General features: G+C 45.0%; 2 protein-coding genes across 3 annotated transcripts in view; one reads left to right on the forward strand and one right to left on the reverse strand.

Annotated features, from left to right (window-relative positions):
- Window positions 1-20,666, reverse strand: part of LOC310879210 (disabled homolog 2-interacting protein-like) — a 255,852-nt gene that overhangs the window by 204,610 nt on the left and 30,576 nt on the right. The gene's annotated exons all lie outside the window — the stretch shown is intronic.
- LOC310879577 (1-phosphatidylinositol 4,5-bisphosphate phosphodiesterase delta-3-A-like) lies at window positions 16,399-19,586 on the forward strand (the record flags this gene model as incomplete). Its single annotated transcript, XM_083794352.1, is given in 3 exon segments — window positions 16,399-18,032; window positions 18,034-18,424; window positions 19,137-19,586. Coding segments are annotated over 3 exon segments (2,475 nt in total).

Here is a 20,666-nt window from a genome sequence, read left to right on the forward strand (position 1 = left end):
TCCACTCTGCCAATCACAGCGAGGCAGAGGGGCATTACCTCCGATACCTCGGACCACCGGTTGAAAACCCATGGGTTAGGTACAATAGGGTTCTTGTTCACTAATACAGACGGGTTGACCTCGGCCCATGTGTGCTCCTGTCCGCTTTTTCCTGGCACTGTGACAGAGATACCACTGAGCTGGGAGACGTAAAAGTGTCAAGAGTATGCCAGTAAAATCAGTCAGTGCTACTTTAACTCACGGGTCCCACTTGTACATTGTCAGAGTTAGAACACTGAAGCTTTTTGTTTAAACTATTTCTTCTGACCAAAGATTCAGAATGAGACGACGCCGTTTTAAACCAGATCTATTATATAGATATATTTATATAACACAAATCTTCTCTTCTGGGGGTCCCTGGCACAGAACATTTTCAGATGGGGGGGGTCCACAGCCAGATACATTATGATTTTGGGGGTCCTTGGCACAAAACAAGTTTGAGAACTAATGAATTAGAAGGCATTGTATAATCAGCTTTAAACTGGTGGAAACTCAAGCCGGTTTGTGGCTGGTTCCGTGAAAAGCACCAAGGTTGCAAGAATCTAGGACGGAACCAGTTCTAGAACCAAAGGACTTTTGGTGGAAAAGGGCCTATCTGTGTCTACACTGTGTGCCAGTCGTCAACAAGAGCCAGAACCCGTCACTGAAACGTGGGGGAGTCCATGCAGTGTATTGTTATTTGCGGGTCAAATGTAGGAGCAGCCCAAGGGGACAAAGCTACTTCCTGTTCTCAGGACCTTCCCTGGGACCCTGGTTACCACAAGAACCTGGTCCTAAATGCCTGTCACAAAACGGTTACATGCTCACAGTTACGTTAACATTGAGGATTTGTTTTTGCTTTTTACTATAGTATGTAGACCTCCATTCTATCTGTACAGGGTACAGAGTATCCTACACACATTATATATGCATCTGTCGGATGGAAACCTCATATGTCCAAAACGTACTTCTGTTTTCAGGATTCAAATTTAAAAGCATCAAAAGTAGCAGATCTACAAGCTCAAAATGTGCTTCGTGCCGCGTTTTGAGCTTGCAGATATGCTACTTTTGATTAAATACTTTTGTGTGACACTATAGTGTGATCAAAATGTTAAAAAAAAGTTAGAATAATGAGATTTGAACTGGTTGGAATAACGTGAAAAGGAGCAACTTGGACACTCATGCATGAAGGAAGCATGACTTCAAGTCCGTTGCTCTCCCCAGGTTGGCGGAGGGTGTGTAGAGCCCAGGTAGGACCACATTAGATAATTGACACAGGGGTGAAAAATGGGTTACAAAATCGTGGGATAAAATTATAGAAAAAAAAAAAAAGAATAATGAGATTTATTTGCGATAATATATACGATATATTTGGTGGGAGTGTGTGAAAAGGCTAACAATATACAGTATGTCAGTGTGTGTAAGTGTTTCCTTATGCACTGTACATGAAGCCCTCAGATTAAATACAGTAGTTATATATACCTATTCACTTACGGACAATGCTCAATTATACACTAGTCATATCATGAGTGTGTTGCATGCCGATCCCTACGCGTCGTGATCAGGTGAAGGGGTTTAAGTATCTCGGGGTCTTGTTCACGAGTGAGGGGAGGACGGAGAAGGAGATCAGCCTGAGAATCGGAGCAGCAGGGGCGGAATTGCAGTCGCTGTACTGCACTGTTCTGACGAAAAGAGAGCTGAGCCAGAAGGCAAAGCTCTCTGTCTACGGAGCAATCTTCCTTCCTATACTCTCACCTATGGTCATGAAGTGTGGGGTCATGACCGAAAGAATAAGGTCACGAATACAAGCGGACGAAATGAGTTTTCTTCAACGGGTGGCGGCTGGCATCTCCCTTAGAGATAGGGTGAGAAGTTGAGTCACGCGAGAGAGACTCGGAGTAGAGTCGCTGCTTCTTTGCCTTGAAAGGAGCCAGCTGAGGTGGTTCGGGCATCAGGTTAGGATGCCTCTCGGGCGTCTCCCTAGGGAGATCTGTGAGGCACGTTCCACTGGGAGGAGACCCCGGGTCAGACCAAGGCGCAGATGGATGGATCACATCCACTCACTGGCCTTGGAACGCCTCTGGATCCCCCAGGAGGAAGTCACTAATGTTGCTCTCTGGAGAGGTAAGTCTGAAGCTCTCTGGTGGAGCTGTTGCCCCCGCGACCCGACTACGGATAAGCGGTTGAAGATGGATGAACGCATCGTGATTGGGAGCTTGTAGATTGGCTGTTTACGGTACGCGACAAAGGCATACGTCGAAGTATAAATCAGGTTGTTCTGTACTGGCCATCATGACTCATGCTACTATGATGCACAACTACGGAACACCAGCCGCGAGCAGAGCTTCTGTTTCAAATAAACATGTGCAAACAACTGTGAGACTGGCTGGAATAACGCCGTTGTTTTGGAGTTGCAGATTAGCAAAATAAACAGATTTGACCAAAGATGTACGAAATCTGTGACCTAAACACTGTTCTACTGGGCAAGATGACGAAAAACAATTCAGTCCAAAACATGTTCATAAAAAGTGACCATAAAAACCTGTTTTGCAATACTGCGGAAATATCATGCAACATACTGCAACAAATGGATAGAACAATGTGCATTCCTGTTCACAGCACTCACTCTACATTGGAAACACTTTCTGTTGAAGCACGCTTTCCTTGCACCCTCAGGATGTCCAGGTTTTACATCAATATCAACATAATTTGCAACAAAACATCTGGTCACAAACCCGCGCACTCACTCACTCACACACTCACACACTCACACACACACACACACACACACACACACACACACACACACACACACACACACAAACACCCACACACACACACACACACACACGTCACACACACACACACACACACACACACACACACACACACACACACACAATTATGTACAGTATTCTTACCTGTTGAGATGGAGAATAGCAGAGGTTGACCGACATCAGCAAACATGCAAGAGAAAAGAGAGAAGAGCGGAATTCGTTAAAAAAGCTATGGTAATCAGAAACAAACCAGAACCGCATACTTCAACAGTACGGTGGCTCAGGGGTAGAGTGCCTGGATGGCTAACTGTAAGGTTGCCAGTTCGAACCCGGGCTCCCCCAGAGTTACTGTCGAAGTGTCCTTGAGCGCAAGACACTGAACCCCTAATTGCTCCCGATGTGCTAGTTGGTGCCTTGCATGGTTTCCGCTGCCATCGGTGTATGAATGTGTGTGTGAATGGGTGAATGTAATGCACAATCTCTGTAAAGCGCCTTGGATAAAGGCGCTATATAAATGCACCATTTACCATTTACCATTTACTATTGGTTCTATAAGGATATAATTCCACTGCACGTATGGGTTTGTGCTGCAGCATACGCATGTATGCAAGCCGCGGCTATCCTCACATGTTTTCATGTTAACAAAATTGATCATACTAGATACTACACATAAAAAGCATCAAAAGTAGCAGATGACATCACTTTGAGTCTGTAGATCTGCTACTTTTGAATTTGAATCCCTGAAAAGTGACAACATTATTATGTAATGCTAGGGGTGCCCGCTGGCCTAGTGGTCCAGGTGCATGCCACATATACGTATAGGCTCTTGCCTGACAGCGTGCGTGTCGTGTGTTCGAGTCCTGTTCATGACGACCTTCCCTGCATATATCTCCCCTTCTCTCTCTCCCTCTTTCCTCTGTCTTCACTGCAACTATTAATAAAGGCACAAAAGCTAAAAAACGAATAAGAAAAAACATTATATATAATGCTGGCTGCTACAATGTCTTGAGGAACCAGAACAAAAGAATTGTACTCTTTTGTACACAAGTAACCATTTGACTACATGTGTAGAGTTAATTATACATGGATAAATAGTAAGGATATTACTGTAGTGTGTAACACAGAAGAGAAACAGCCTTTTGCTTTAACATTTTGTCTGCCAACATGCTGTGTTGCCAACATGTGACGCCTGTGCTGTGGCGTGTATATTTCCAAACAGTTTCCAAGGCCATGACAGGTTCAAATGTTCTCCCTTTCGCATTCCTCTAACACATGCTGAATCTTGTTCACACATCCACAAACACAGGCTCTTAAAAATCTATAATTCACACACACACACACACACACACACACACACACACACACACACACACACACACACACGCACACACGCACACACGCACACGTGTCATTCTCCATGGAAAGATAAGAGATTAAATACAGGATGAAGCAAAAGGCTGCTTTATTGCTCTCCAAATTGAGCGCCAGTGCCCCACAGCTGCAGTATTACAGTTTTACAGTCAACATTGTGCGGCTACAGCAACGGCGTGTATTTCATGTGTGTGTGTGAGTGCGTGTGCACGTGTGTGTGTGTGTGTGTGTGTGTGTGTGTGTGTGTGTGTGTGTGTTTTCATGCATTAGTACACACTGTGTGCAATGTGCTTGCATGGGGGTTTATGGAGCGTCATGTTATTTTATCTATGGCCCTGGGCTCAACTGTGGAGGATATACAGCAACAGAGGCGCTGTGCTAGCTGCTCATGAAGCTCATACGCACATGCAAAAACACACACAAACACACATGCACACGCACACACACACGCACACACACACACGCACACACACACGCACACACACACACACAATGTCCCACTGCATCCTCAATGTTTGTAAAATGATCATGATCATTAATATGGATGGATGGATGGGTTTGTGTGTGTGTGTGTCTTGAACATCTCAAAGGCGTTGGCGGCGTGCGTGTCAGGGGGAGATGTGAAGACACCCTTCCAACGTGTGAGATGTGTAAACGTACTTTAATACACTGTATACACCTTTGATCTTTAACAGGGTCACAACGACATATGAAAGCATTTATACTAGTCTTCAGCTCACACATGCACACACATGTTTACACACGTGTGTGCACACACGTGTGCACACACGTGTGCACACACACACACACACACACACACACACACACACACACACACACCTTTGTATTACTATACTTGTGAGGAAATCAACCTTTTAGGTTATACTTTATCTATTTTAGAAGATTCTTGAAAAATGCCTCAAATCTTTGAATATATATTCTTTCAGAGCGAAGGTTTTTGAGTCAAATCTTTGCGTCTGAAACAACATATTTTCAAATGGGGGTTGGCGGCCAATTTCAGTACATATAATTTGTGGGGTCCTTGACATGACATAGTTTGACAGAAACATGGGTTTTTCAGAAAACTGTCATGATTTAGAAGACATTTTGTAGATTCGACCTCAGGTCTAAATGGGATAATTGCAAGTTGCTAACCCAAAGTAGCCTAGCTGATCTACAAAGTCACAACGCAGCAGCAAAGCACAACTAATCCATAGTCTATATAACATTGTTATATAACTACATGAAACTACATTGTTGTTTTATTTTGAGGACCAGAAAAGTTTCCTCCAAATGTTGATTTCTCAAATTCTACTACTGTTTACTTTATTTGGCCCTCACGAGTATATAGCACGTGCACGGCCACGGGCACATGCATGCGTGCACGGCTGCACGCACACGCACACACACACACACACACACACACACAAGAACATGCAGTATTCATCATTCCCCTGTTTTTACTATCCAACACATACTGCTGCTCTGGAGGCTCAGGAGTAGCCTACCTACATCTACACACTGTATCTACACTGCCCCCTTCTGGTGTGTGGGAGGCACTGCTCCTCCTGTTAGTGTTAAGGCAATCTGATGTTCTGCCTGTCTGTCTGTCTTTTCTTCTTTCATTCCGTTTTCTCTTAACCATAAGAATAAGAACCCTAGTCTATTCTGGGGTGAACATTTTGTTCTTGAATTACTGATATATAAATAGAGAAAGCACGCAATCATGTCACCTTCCGGGGGTCCTGGGATGCAATACTGTACTCAGTACTGTACTCTAACGTCGTTGAAGTAGGACTTGTAAAATGTCCCTGGGACCCATCTAAAAGGCTAATATGGTATCTTCTTCGCATTCGGGTTCTTGGAAACGCCCACCAGCCACTGCGTTAGTTTTACTGAGGTTAGGTTTAGGTATGCTTTACTGAGGTTAGGTTTAGGTATAGTTTTACTGAGGTTAAGGTTAGGGTTAGGGTTAGGTTTAGGTATAGTTTTACTGAGGTTAGGGTTAGGTTTAGGTATAGTTTTACTGAGGTTAGGGTTAGGGTTAGGTTTAGGTATAGTTTTACTGAGGTTAAGGTTAGGGTTAGGTTTAGGTGTAGGCTGTCAATCACAGCGACTGGCCAGTCACAGCACACAATTTACTCAAATGCGAAGAAGGAACCATATAAGCATCTAAAAGACCACCCCTGGGTCCTAGGACCCATCTAAAAGACCGCCCCTGGGTCCTAGGACCCATCTAAAAGACCATCCCTGGGTCCTAGGACCCATCTAAAAGACCGCCCCTGGGTCCTAGGACCCATCTAAAAGACCATCCCTGGGTCCTAGGACCCATCTAAAAGACCGCCCCTGGGTCCTAGGACCCATCTAAAAGACCACCCCTGGGTCCTAGGACCCATCTAAAAGACCACCCCTGGGTCCTAGGACCCATTACATTGAAAACCTAGTTACACCACTACATGAGTGTGGATGCAGCACATAATATTATATGTCCTTATAGTTATAAAGGAGAGAGAGGAGAGGGCGAGAGAGGGCGAGAGAGAGAGAGAGAGAGAGAGAGAGAGAGAGAGAGAGAGAGAGAGAGAGAGAGAGAGAGAGAGAGAGAGAGAGATGGGAAGTGGCATGCATTGGGTAATCCCGCAAAATAATCTTTAAAAAAAAAAGAAATAAATGATGGAAGATTTATAGGCAATGCAGGTCCCAGGCTGCTAATTACAGAGGGATTTCCCAGCATTATGGTATTGTGTATTTCAGTATGTGCCTTGGGGAATGCGTTGGAGAGGTTTATGTTAATTTCATCATCTATTCTTTATGCACGGTCATTGTGTTTGGGGGGAAACCATGAGAGATACAGTATGCGTCGTGACTCATTTGTGGCACAACGAAAGCAAACAGTATGACCAATCACAGCACGTTATGGACTTGCACGACCAATTTTTAAACTTGAAAATAGTCAAAATAGACAATCTTTGTGAGCTTGGACTTTAGCTATTTTCACTCTTGAAATATTTCACATAATTATGAAGCCTTGAATTCATAGAGATTTTGTGTTTGTTTGTTTGTTTTTGTTGCATTCCTAAACCAATAATTTGATGACCAACCGAGTCTCTGGAGAGGTAGCCTCGGTCCCAGGCTGGGGAGGCGTCTCCCCTCTCGGACCAAAGTCTAATCAAATCAAGCATTATTTATATAGCACATTTAAAACACTCAAGATTGACCAAAGTGCTTTACACAATAAAATCTAGAAACAGTTATGCAGAGACTGGGAGGTCGGGGTCAAACCCCCGGCCGGGTCATACCAAAGACCCAGTACCTCCCTGCTTGGCACTCAGCATCAAGGGTTGGATTGGGGGTAAGTCCCTGCGACATACTTGCGTCATGTACTTGTACATCAAGCTGCCTCGCGCTACAGAAACAGGAGATAGGCTCCTGCCCTATGGGCCCCATGGCTCGGCAAGGCTACTTAACACCAATGCCGTAGAGTAGATGTACGGAAATTGCTAAAAAGGAGAGAAGAGAAGAAAGAGAAGAAAAAGAAGAAGAGATATGCATGTGCGTCCACATGGCAACAAGTCATGAAACAGTTCAACTGACAACGAAAAATCAGGAATGATCAAAAGCCATAGAAAAAAGATGAGTCTTAAGAAGAGACTTGAACAGTTCAATGGACTGTGCACTTTTGATATAAAAGGTTAAAAGGCTATTCCAGAGGCTATTTCCAGAGCATGGGTGCTGCAACAGCATATAGATGATGTTCTTCATTCTGTATGTCTGTCTCCATCTCTGAGTCTGTATGTCTGTCTGTCTGTCTCCATCTCTGATTCTGTCTGTCTGTCTCCATTTCTGATTCTGTCTGTCTGTCTGCATCTCTGATTCTGTCTGTCTGTCTGCATCTCTGATTCTGTCTGTCTGTCTGTCTGCATCTCTGATTCTGTCTGTCTGTCTGTCTGCATCTCTGATTCTGTCTGTCTGTCTGCATCTCTGATTCTGTCCAACTGCGACTCTCCTCTCAACTGCCTGTCATTTCTAAGTGGTACCACCAGGTGGAGCTAACAATGGTAACTAGATAATAAGAGAGAATACTTTACAAACACAAAATCATTCAATCACTACAGTTCATCAGACTCTAAAATGTAAAGGATGTTTACTAGGGCGTGATACTGTAGGATAATAGTATGGAAATACCGAAAATGATTATAAGCCTAGACAGTTGTCACAGTTATTATAACATTGCATTGTGAATATTTGAGTGTCATGGGTGCTATATACTGTAGCGTAATATGTGCACTCTGTGAGTCTTCCTTCCTCCCTCTACCGATAGGGAGTAGTAAATATGTTGTTTTTGTGCAGTGACAACTTGATAGCACAAGCTGGTTTATGATGGTTGGTAACAGAACGATATTGAAGCATAGCATTGTCTGGCTGGACTCAATCAGTGGGTGCAGATATGATAGGGTCACATCGTTGCCTCTGATTACACGGGGCGAACGGGCATTCGCAGTGCGGGCACCCAAGCTGTGGAATGCCCTGCCCGCGGAGCTGAGGCTAGCAAAATCAGTGTCGTCTTTTAAATCACTTCTAAAAACCTATTTGTATGTAAGGGCTTTTCTTAGTGGTTTCTGCCGTTGTTTATCAGGCTTTTAATTGTTCATTCTATGTTAATTATTCGTTACCCATTGATTTATGTGTTGATCTATATGTGTACGGTTTTAACCTGTATTGTTATTTACTGCCACTGTATGTAATTGTAATGCACTTTGTAACTTTGTTTGGAAAGGTGCTATATATATATTTAAAATCATATTCAAACTTGTTGTGTTGTTTCACAAACGCCCTACTTCATACTACAGCGCCAAACCAAAACATCAAGCGTATGCTGATCCGCAACGTCGAAACGCGTGGCTTTTGAGCTTGTAGATCTGCTACTTTTGAGCTTGTAGAGCTGCTACTTTTGAGCTTGTAGAGCTGCTACTTTGAGCTTGTAGAGCTGCTACTTTTGAGCTTGTAGATCTGCTACTTTGAGCTTGTAGATCTGCTACTTTTTAGCTTGTAGAGCTGCTACTGTGAGCTTGTAGAGCTGCTACTTTGAGCTTGTAGAGCTGCTACTTTTGAGCTTGTAGATCTGCTACTTTGAGCTTGTAGATCTGCTACTTTTGAGCTTGTAGAGCTGCTACTTTTGAGCTTGTAGATCTGCTACTTTTGAGCTTGTAGATCTGCTACTTTTGAGCTTGTAGAGCTGCTACTTTTGAGCTTGTAGATCTGCTACTTTTGAGCTTGTAGATCTGCTACTTTTGAGCTTGTAGATCTGCTACTTTTGAGCTTGTAGATCTGCTACTTTTGAGCTTGTAGATCTGCTACTTTTGAGCTTGTAGATCTGCTACTTTTGAGCTTGTAGATCTGCTACTTTTGAGCTTGTAGATCTGCTACTTTTGAGCTTGTAGAGCTGCTACTTTTAAATTTGACATTATGAGGTTTCCGCCTGACACAGACAATATAGCTTTAACCACTTTAATCCATCAGGCGTCCCAAGGCGCCACGCATTGGGTATTTTAATTTCACTCATTTGTCAGCTATTTTCACAGATTGTTTGCACAAACATTTGCCTATGAATCAAGTTTAATATCCCTTAGCCAACAACCAAAGTGTTTACAACCAGTGTTGTTTTTTGGCAGCAAATTTTGATTTTAGTTTTAGTGTTAGTCTAGTTTTAGTCGACTGAATGTCATAAGATTTTCGACTAAATCTACAGTTGATTTAGTCGACTAAAATATAGTTTGGCGTCGTCGTAATGACTGATTTTACACTTGCTGAAAATAGCCGATCTACAAGCTCACAATATAAAACCCCAGGGGTAGGGCCGACAAGCCTAGTGCTTCTCCCTAGCCCTTTTCCAGGACATTTGGACAAGCCTGTTGAACAGTGACGCTAACAATGATTTACATTCTCTAAATGTATGTACTGTCCCAATCCTGAAAAATAACTGAAGGAGGGCAGCATTCATGCCTTACATATTATCAGGGACTTTGTGCCATATTTTCGCCAGTGCTGCTATACCCCTTATCCCTAAACCGCTTTGTCTTTTTTACTATTTTAGTTCAAATAGCTAATTTAAAATGTTTTCTAAATGGTCAAAAAAAAAGGAAGGGCAAAGAAGTTTAGTGATAACTGATAAGTGGTAAAATCACATACCACATAATTAAGACTGAAATGTATTCTTTCCTGCAGATATAGCTATTATTTCCTGCAGATATAGCCTGGGGCTAAATCCAACCAAAGACACTTTGCTATCATCCCCCCCCTCCCTCTGTACTTACTTGTCTCTATCATAATAAAGCAGAAATGCTGAAACATAAAAAATAAGTAAGATAAAAGTATTGTCGCTCCCAGACTATCATAATGAAAAAAATGCTGGGGGCTTTTCTGAGCCTTTATTTGATGGCTACAGTGCCGAGAGACGGGAAACACAGAGGAAGTATAGGTGAGTGACATGCAGCAAATGGTCCAGCCGGCTGGGAATCGAACCAGGGACTTGCCGATGTGGTATGCGGTATGCACCCTACCCACTCGGTTGCCGCAACAATTAATTAAAACAAGGGGGGGAAAGAAGGCAGATAAAAGCATTGTAGTTCCCAGGCCATTAGTGACTAAGGAGGGATTTCCCCGCATTAAGATATTGTGCTATCATTCGCCTTGGGGACGCGTTGGAGGGGGATTTATGTTAATTTACTCGTCTATTTTTATGCACAGTATAGGCTTGTATTTGAGGGAAACCATGAGTGATATAAGAGGTCGTGTGCACACTCCTCGTTTCTGTTCCTATGTATATAGTGAAGTTGTTTTGTAGGAATTGTAGGCATTTAGTTTGACTTGGTTCCACGAGTTTGAAAAATGCCTCGCGTTGTGAGTGTGAGGTGTTGTACAGTAGATTGAACTTGCAGATCGTATACTGTATGTTGGTTTAGTGTTGAGTGAGAAAACAATGTTCCACATTAAGCTAATCATCTGGGGGGTCCCCAAAATAATTTGGGGACCCCCCCCAGTTTGGAAACTACTGGTCTAGAGACAACAACACCAATAACTTGCTGCAGCACTAAGCAGAGGAGAGATGGTTGGAACACATTTTTAAAACAAGTTCATGACTTATGCAAATCATGCATCATGTGAACAGAGTCACAGTGATTCAATTGATAATGTATCATTGCCGCTATATAAACTATGGCCATGATAATAAAATGATAGATTATGCAGGACATTAGGGATAGTGTTAAGTAAGGTATCCAGGTCTGTCAACACGTACATCTGTAAAAAGGAGAATGTTGTACAGTAGTTCATCCTTCTTCTGCCACTCATCCCCCTCTCTCTCTTCCCACTGAGATGAGTTATGTCAGACAGTCAGTCTATAATATTACCCTATAATCAGAATCAGAGGCAAAACAATATCCCCACCAACCATAAAAAAATTATAATGGCCAGAGGCGGGATATCAAAGGTAAGGCTCCCCTCATCCACCCAGCAAATCCAGAGTTTGTCCAAAGTTTGTCCAAATAATCCACCCCTAGGAGCACTGCTCACTATAGTGGTGGGTCGGTCATGAACGATCAGATCATAAGAGCTGGTTCTTTGCCGTGAGCGTGAACGTCGTGAAATGATTTTGGTTCACACTACTGTTGTGTGTTGTTGATGTGTCTGTGTTTGACAAGACAGTAAGCACACCATTTAACTATGAAAGACATACAGATGTCAAATGGATATGTCGTCATGTGATGGGCAATTGACACGTTTCTGAATGAATAACATATGGAAATAGTATGCTTAGGCAGACTATTCAATATTACAATAGTCCCCAGATCCCAGGAACAGGATAAAAAAATCCTACCAAAAATACATGAATGTAGTCTAAATAATGTATTACTTCTACATTTTATTTCAAAGAAGAACGCTGTGTCATGTCAGTGGTGCACACACGCACACACAGAGACACGCACACACAGAGACGCACACACACACACACACACACACACACACACACACACACACACACACACACACACGCACACACACACACATGGACACAAACATCTTCAGGACAGTGAATAATTCAGTAATGACTCAAGAGACAAAGTGACCTTTTGTCTGAGGAAGGCTGAAGGGACAGTCAGGTATACAGTATAGTATAAGACCAAGACACACACTGAAGGTCAACTCACATATACTGGACTATTCTGCCTGCTGGGTTCCATTTGTTAAGGATTCCAGGAAATATTTAATTCAGTCTGACGAGAAGCATATCTTAACACAGAGGATGATACAGTGTAGATTGGAGTCACAGTATAGTGTAGTTCAGTTCAATTATTCTCAATATTTTCATGGGTCTGTAACTCTGATAGTGGACAAATGAAACCAAATACAAATGGAGCCAAATTTGGTGTTAGCATTATGTTATGCTTTAGCTATTGAAAAATAGCAGATCTACAAGCTCATAGCACGCCACCGAGTGGCACGCTACGAGCTTGTAGGTCTGCTATTTTTGAAAAAATCGAACAGTCATTTTTAGAATCTGATCTCAGGTCAGAATGGGTTAATAAACACTGGACATTACAGTTGTGGTCCCAGAAACACCTATATATATTTGTAATAAAACGGGGGATCCGTGGCATAACACTGAACTACTAGATCACAACCTCGTATGGAGCGATGACAGCCGTATAGCCGACAACCGGGACGGGGTGGGGACGAGGGCTGTCAGCCCAAACCGCATCGTCTTCCGAAAGGAAGGAGAAGCCAAACAAGCTACTGTACAGATTCAGAACCCACGATGAGATATAGCTGCTTGACAGCCGGAGGTTGACGACGTGACACAGAAGCAACTTCTGGTGAGACACAGGAAGAGGAAGACGGTCCCGGAGGGAGACCACAGCGCCCAGAGCTCCCAGTGTCGCCCACGCCCACTGTCAGCGAGAGAACGGACGCCCCCCCCCCCCCCTGCCCCCACCTATTCATTTAAATTAGGTTTCCTTTTCAGCATTTGAGCTGAAAGTGTTGATGCTCAAAATGTGCAGTACTACTCTGCACATGTAGTGTTAACTACATGCACGTACAATCGTACATCGAGCGTTACCACACACTTTCACACGCACATACTACTGCGGCAGTAGAGTTATAAATGCGGACGTCTTGCGATCTCATATTTGACCACCAGGAGGCGATGGCAGTTTCACTAATCCACCGCGGTTCTGGGGGCTTGGCCCACACCTGCTGTCAGCAATCGACGATTGGGGGACGCACTACCTGTACTCTATATTTTTTTATGGAGGGACAGACAGTATAGGCTGACAGGAAATGGGGAGAGAGATGGGGGGGAAGACATGCAGTAAAGGCCGACTGGATCGGGAGTCGAACCCGCGGCACACTGACAGACTGGATTACCAGCCAAGGTGCCTGGACCACTGAGCCATGGCCCAGGCCTCTGCCCGCACTCCTACCTGGAAGAGCACACTTAAGCCAAATGTATGTTCTGTCACACGATGGTGTCATGACCCGAAAATAAAACACCTAGGTACAAGCTTCCACGACCACGTGACACTGTCGCACAAACAAGTATTAACTGGCCTTCAAATTGCCGGCACTGCGGTACTCGACATCTTACTTGTCTGTACTGTATAGACAGGACACCACATTTATTTTCACCAATGTTTTGGGGTAACTGGTCAAAGAGTTGAAAACCTGTACGTGGATCTCTGTGTGTGTGTGTGTGTGTGTGTGTGTGTGTGTGTGTGTGTGTGTGTGTGTGTGTGTGTGTGTGTGTGTGTGTATGTGTGTCCAGAGAATAAGATTATCGCTGGGTGGACCTATCTGCGCCAAACTTTGTATGCACATTGCCAGTATTGCAGAATTGTACTTTCTATATTTCCCTGCACCTATTGCATATTAACTGAATTGCCCAGTACCTTTTTATTTGCCAAAGCTAATTACGCCTCAAAACCGTTATTTATGTTTGTCTCAGAGGAGGGATGTGGACAGTTCATCGATAATGACACTGGTAAGGTCCATTCAGATGGACAGCGATTAACGCGCCTAGTAATTCATATTCAATGAGAGGCCTGCATTTCTTTTGTACACGCGCAGAAGTTGAGGGGCGACAACGCGAACGTATTTACATGGGCGCGCGCGGTCCCGTGACATTGTCACGTGCATGCTCGTTTCGTGCACACGCCTGCGACTGACTGGACTAGACTGTCGCGCCCCGCATGAGCAGACCTGGAGCACACCTGTCGTTGATCCAGGTCTTCACCACATGCTCCCGAGTCTGAAAGTACCTGTAGGCGGGTTTCTGACACTGTCCACAGCCCCCCACTGAGACACAGATCCAATGCAGTAGACAGAGATGGTACCATATAAAAATAATGGACATTAGTGAGGACCAATTCTATAAAGATAGGTTGAAAATGGGTCCTTAACTCTACCTTAACTCTATCTCTACCGCTAGCCCAGCTCCAGGGGCCAGTATACATGCTCACTTTAATAAGACTGTGTTTGCCCGCCCCCTGCAGTCCACACACTGTTGCTACACATACTACCACAGCATTGGAACACTCACACACTCCTTACCTCTCATCAGAAGCGTTTACATGTCGCCAGCGCTGCGGTAAAAAGACACCAATTGAATCCGAAATGTGGATGGCAGAAAATCCACCGAGGACAACGATCTTAGAAACAGAGTTATGACGGTTTGAAAATCCTCTCTTCCACTGCTCTGCACTGTGAATATATTTCCAATCCCATAGTTGGAACGGTGGGGCGTTGCTATGGGAACCGGACCAATGTTAAAGGCTTCGGTAGGAATCAACCATTACATAGACGGAGTCTACGTTGGGTTACATATATTATACGGACTATATGACGTGACCTAGCGTCGACGTACGTACTGTATATATATGTACCTGGGAAAAATAGAGTTAAAATATAACAACCTTGTATGGGCCTGGAGGTTGTTTTTCAGAAAGTGCTTCCAGAGAAAGAGCGGCCAGCAGCTGACTGTCTTGGTCTGTTTGTTCACCAGGGCCGACTCAGGATAGATGACCTATGCATCAGGCCATGTGTCTGACCGCCCCCATCGGAAGCATTCTGCTAATTAGTGGTAATGATGATGATGCCTAATAGCTTGTGGTAAGGTGATCTGGTGGACGCGTGTGTATCACTGTGGTCGCTGATGACCGCCTGACCTTCATCTGGATTCTGGACAGCTGCATTGTCGGACTCTGATAATTGAACATGCGTCCCAATTCTCGGCATTAGAGCCAAAATCTTTTGAACATTTCAAAACGTGGCGCAACGCACCACGTTGTGAGCTTGTAGACAGGTTGTTGTCGCTATTGTCATACGACAGAATACTAGGGCTTAAGTGGTGAACCATCTGACACGGTCAGGTCTTTAAAGAAATGTTTCATGTTTTGTCTAGCTGTCCATTCAGTTCCTTTTCAACAGGATCTATTGTGGGATCAGAAATGAAGAAAGCATCACACAGAGAGACAACAACACTGTCCATGGCCAGGTTGGAGGTTAGTGGCAAACAACAAAAGGGCGAACAAAAAAATAACTAAGTAAAAACTAACAACCTCAACAACGATGACAAAGAACTAAAAAAAGGATGTAGTACAGTAAATGTCAACTCTTGTGTGTGCATACAAATCAAGTTTATATCAGCTAAACGCATTAACAACAACTTTGGCTTTTCCTATGCACAATAGGTTCGGGCAAGCCTGGCTCCAGCCCTGAATAGCTAGCAACTCCCATTAAGAAAATATGTTCTGGTGATTCAGGTCTGGAGTCTGCGTCAGTGTCGTTCGAAAATCCCAAACGCAGCAGCTGATTGGTCATCAGCCCCGTCACTCAACAGCGTCAAACAACAAACATGGCTGCCCCCCCACTGCGGTAACTCACAACCGTATCAATCTCATAGAGTAATAAAAGGATAGAGACCGTAGTTTGTGTAGGACAAAGTTTGTGCACATACAGTACACCAAAAGCTGGACACATAGGAGCCCTCAAAAAAGAAAAAAATTAAGAAAGATTGGCATGCTCCATTTGGTACCCATATAGAGCATTGCAGTACCGCCCCCTACCAGGGTCCAGGAAAGTATTCCCCGTTCCTTTTCCTCATAGACATTTCAAAAAGTATTTATTTAAAGACCTTTTAAGCCAACTCGAGTTGTGAGAAATCATGACAGTAAACACAATGTTTTGGGCCAAACAAATAATTAGAAAGAAGAAAAAAAGGGGATGCCAGTCGGAGGCCCTACGGAAGCTGATCGGATCGATACGGGAGAGCCGGTGCTTTACGGTGGTGTTCCGAGGCGCCCGGAAGAGCCTGGACCTGCAGTGCTCCGGCGAGGATGAAGCTCGTCGCTGGGTCAGAGGAATCCGTACCTTGAAGGAACGTGTGGCCAACATGAGCCATAGGGAGAAAATGGATCACTGGATCCGTGGCTACCTGAGGCGAGCGGATGAGAATCGGGACGGTAAGATGAGCTACGATGAAGTCAAACGACTGCTGCGAATGATCAACGTTGAACCGAACGAGCAGTATGCACGCTCATTATTCAACAAATGTGACCGTTCGTGTGACGGTCGGTTGCACCCCACGGAGATCGTGGAGTTCTGCGGGGAGCTTTTGAGGCGGCCAGAGCTTGACTCTGTGTTCTTGCAGTACTCCAGCAATGGCTGTGTCCTCTCCACTGCTGAGCTCTGTGACTTCCTTGCAGACCAAGGGGAGGACCCGTCATTGGACCATGCCTTAAGCCTCATACGCACCTATGAGCTCAATGACTGGGCTCAGAATAACCAGTTCATGACCCAGAATGGTTTCACAATGTACATGCTGTCTCTGGAAAATGATGTGTATGACCTCAAACACTCCAGCGTTTACCAAGATATGACCCAACCCATGGCGCACTACTTCATCTCCTCCTCTCACAATACCTACCTTACCAAGGACCAAGTCATCAGTGCCAGCAGCACAGAGCCTTACATCAGGGCTCTGAATCAGGGGTGTCGCTGTGTGGAACTGGACTGCTGGGATGGAGATAAAGGAGAGCCTGTCATATACCATGGGTGCACTCTTACGTCCAAGGTGCCTTTCAAAGAGTTTAACCATTATGCTTTTAAGGCATCTCCATACCCTCTGATTCTGTCCTTGGAGAACCACTGTTCTGTAGAGCAGCAGGCTGTCATGGCCAAACACATGCGCACCATCCTGGGCAGCAAGCTGCTCATCAAGCCCCTCAGTGACCAGCCACTGACCAAATTGCCCTCTCCCGAGGAGTTGCGGGGCCGTATTCTGGTGAAAGGGAAGAAGGCAACGCCTCACCTGGGCCAGCTAGGTAAAATGAATAGTACTTGTAGCTTTTCCTCCAGTTCTGATGACGACTTACTAAGCAGCAATAAGAACACACCCAAGACAGATGCTCCCACGGTGGTCTGCTCTAAGCTGAGTCCAGAGCTGTCAGCACTGGTGGTGTACTGCAGGAGTGTCCCCTTCCGTGGCTTTGATAACTTATCTGAAAAACCTGCACCAAGTGACATGTCCTCCTTCTCAGAAAACGATGCCCTGAAACACATCAAAGACTCAGGAAAGCTGTTTGTCAGACACAACAGCAGGCAACTGACGCGTATCTACCCCTCTGGACAGCGCCTTCAGTCCTCCAACTATGACCCCCAGGACATGTGGAATGGGGGCTGTCAGATGGTGGCCCTGAACTTTCAGACGCCCGGGAAGAAAATGGACCTCAACCAGGGCCGCTTCCTTCCAAATGGTCGCTGTGGATACATCCTCAAGCCAAGCTTCCTCCGCAGCCCCACTTCCAACTTTAACCCAGGGATCAGAGCAGGGGGAGCTGACTATACAGATATTATCTGCACAGCAGCTGCCAAAAATCAACATGGACAAGACCAGTTCCATCGTGGACCCACAGGTGTGGGTGGAAATTCATGGAGTGGGAATTGATAATTCAAGAGACAAAACTCACCGCATTGACAACAATGGTTTTAATCCCCGGTGGCGGGACTGCACTCTGAGATTCCAGCTGCAAGTTCCTGAACTGGCCCTGGTGCGGTTTGTAGTCGAGGACCATGACCACAATGCCAAGAATGACTTTGTGGGCCAGTTCACCCTACCTCTCACAAGCCTACGGACAGGTTACCGTCATGTGCACTTACTGAAGGCAGACGGCTCCTCTCTGTCCCCCGCTACTCTCTTTATCCATGTGACGGTGTCTCAAAAAGGAGTTTGCATGAAAAATGTCAGAACGCAAAGCCATGGCAAAGGCCACGGGGAAGGTATGATATGACATAAAATGACATAAAATGTCTGCACATTGAGAGGAAAATCCCTTTGTGAAGAGGGGATCCTGCTGACTGTTTGCCTCAATCATGACCTCATGCGACCAATTTAAAGCAATCCGATTTTCTGAACAATGCAATGCACCCGCTGGAAATGTACTGTACGTCCGAGATCAATGATGAACATTGGGCAATGGGCATCAAAGACATTTACATTACGTGCAAGCAGTGTTGGGACTAACGTTAGTGTAACGCAACTATTACATTACTGCTGATCACATGAGTACCGTCGACGTCCCAAACGGAAAGGCCTCGTTGTCCTGAACCCTTGTCTATCATTTATACATTATGGATCAATAGTGTGGACTTAGACTGTTTTCCGTCTGTGGCATTCCCTGGGTGTGAGTGTGGCTACGATGTGCAGGAATCTGCTACTAGATGTGAAAGGACGCGTAGCGGCCAAGCCTCTAGTTTACTGCTGGACAAAAGTTATGATACACTCATCTGCGTAAGCATATTGATATCCAGATATGATGACCGTCCACTATTCTGTGTCAGAGAGACTGTGAAATGATATAGGATGCATGCTCTGTTCCTGTTCATTCTGTTCTTATCTTTGGATGGAGAACCCATCAGGGTCAGCACAAATCACAACACCCAGAGTGGAAGCCCAACGCAGACACAGGGAGAACACACATCCCCTGCTGCAGAGTGGAAGCCCAACGCAGACACAGGGAGAACACACATCCCCTGCTGCAGAGTGGAAGCCCAACGCAGACACAGGGAGAACACACATCCCCTGCTGCAGAGTGGAAGCCCAACGCAGACACAGGGAGAACACACATCCCCTGCTGCAGAGTGGAAGCCCAACGCAGACACAGGGAGAACACACATCCCCTGCTGCAGAGTGGAAGCCCAACGCAGACACAGGGAGAACACACATCCCCTGCTGCAGAGTGGAAGCCCAACGCAGACACAGGGAGAACACACATCCCCTGCTGCAGAGTGGAAGCCCAACGCAGACACAGGGAGAACACACATCCCCTGCTGCCATGCAGGATTGGAAGCCGGACCTTCTTGCTGTGAGCCAACAGTGTAGTGTAGCAATGCTCTGTGCTCATGTGGTCTATTCCCATGGTGATCATAGTACTATGTACTGTTCAGTCTCTCTCTCTCTCTCTCTCATATTAATTAGGCCCCCCCCCCCATTTATGATTTCTTGCTCTGGAACCCCAATCGAATGCATGTAGCAATATTCCCTCCCTGTACCTGTTGTCAGGGTACCTGTTGTACTGTGTCTGTATCCCTTTCATGCCCATATATGGAGATTCCTGATGTCATCAGTATATGCCCATTATGTGGATGTGGGCATACCAATATATGACCATATGCCGGGAACCGCGCTACCTCGAGTCCTCGGTGGTGCGCATGCCGAGTTTTAATGTTGGTCGGTCCCATAAATATATGCAGGAAATGGGGGACTGTAGCCTAATTCAACTGAAACCGGGGTTCCTTGTTGAAATTAAAATGGTCACTGCTAGGACCATGAAAATCCTCTCTTATGGGGGGGAAGGGGGGTTCCGCAGGCTAATGAGTGTCCATGTCCAATAAAACGTTTGGGAATCAATGCAGTAGATAACTCTGCATTGTCAATAAAAAACAAGAGACAATAGTGGCATGTCGTACAAGCTCCCTGCAATGTGGATGTGGGACTTCGTGTGGCCACAGTCTGTGACGTCAATCCTACTGGGAAAGGTTTCAGCCCCGTCATGACCGGCCGCCATGCAGAATCATAACTGACCTCCTTTATTATGAAATTAAAGTTCAAGATATGCCACGGAAATGTGAAACATGTGGAAAAAGAATGCGCTGATCAGTCCAGCGGTTTGGGAGATTAGCCCCGGATAAACAGACAGACAGACAGGTTCTCAAACTGCTTTCCATTTCCAATTTGTTATGCGTTATTATTAGGCCATGGACGCCCATAACTCTGAGAGTTACTTTGACTTTTTGCAAATAAGATCTATCCATATATGGGTTCTACCACTGATCTGATATCAGCACTAGGTCGGCCCGGGCCAAATATAGGGATTGTCATACTAGACATATCATAAGTCATATAGCCCAAAGTCCTAGTCGGATATATATATGGGGACTAAATATCCA

Source organism: Protomyctophum parallelum (genome assembly GCF_964188405.1).
Source record: "Protomyctophum parallelum genome assembly, chromosome: 21".
Classification (NCBI taxonomy): Eukaryota; Metazoa; Chordata; class Actinopteri; order Myctophiformes; family Myctophidae; genus Protomyctophum; species Protomyctophum parallelum.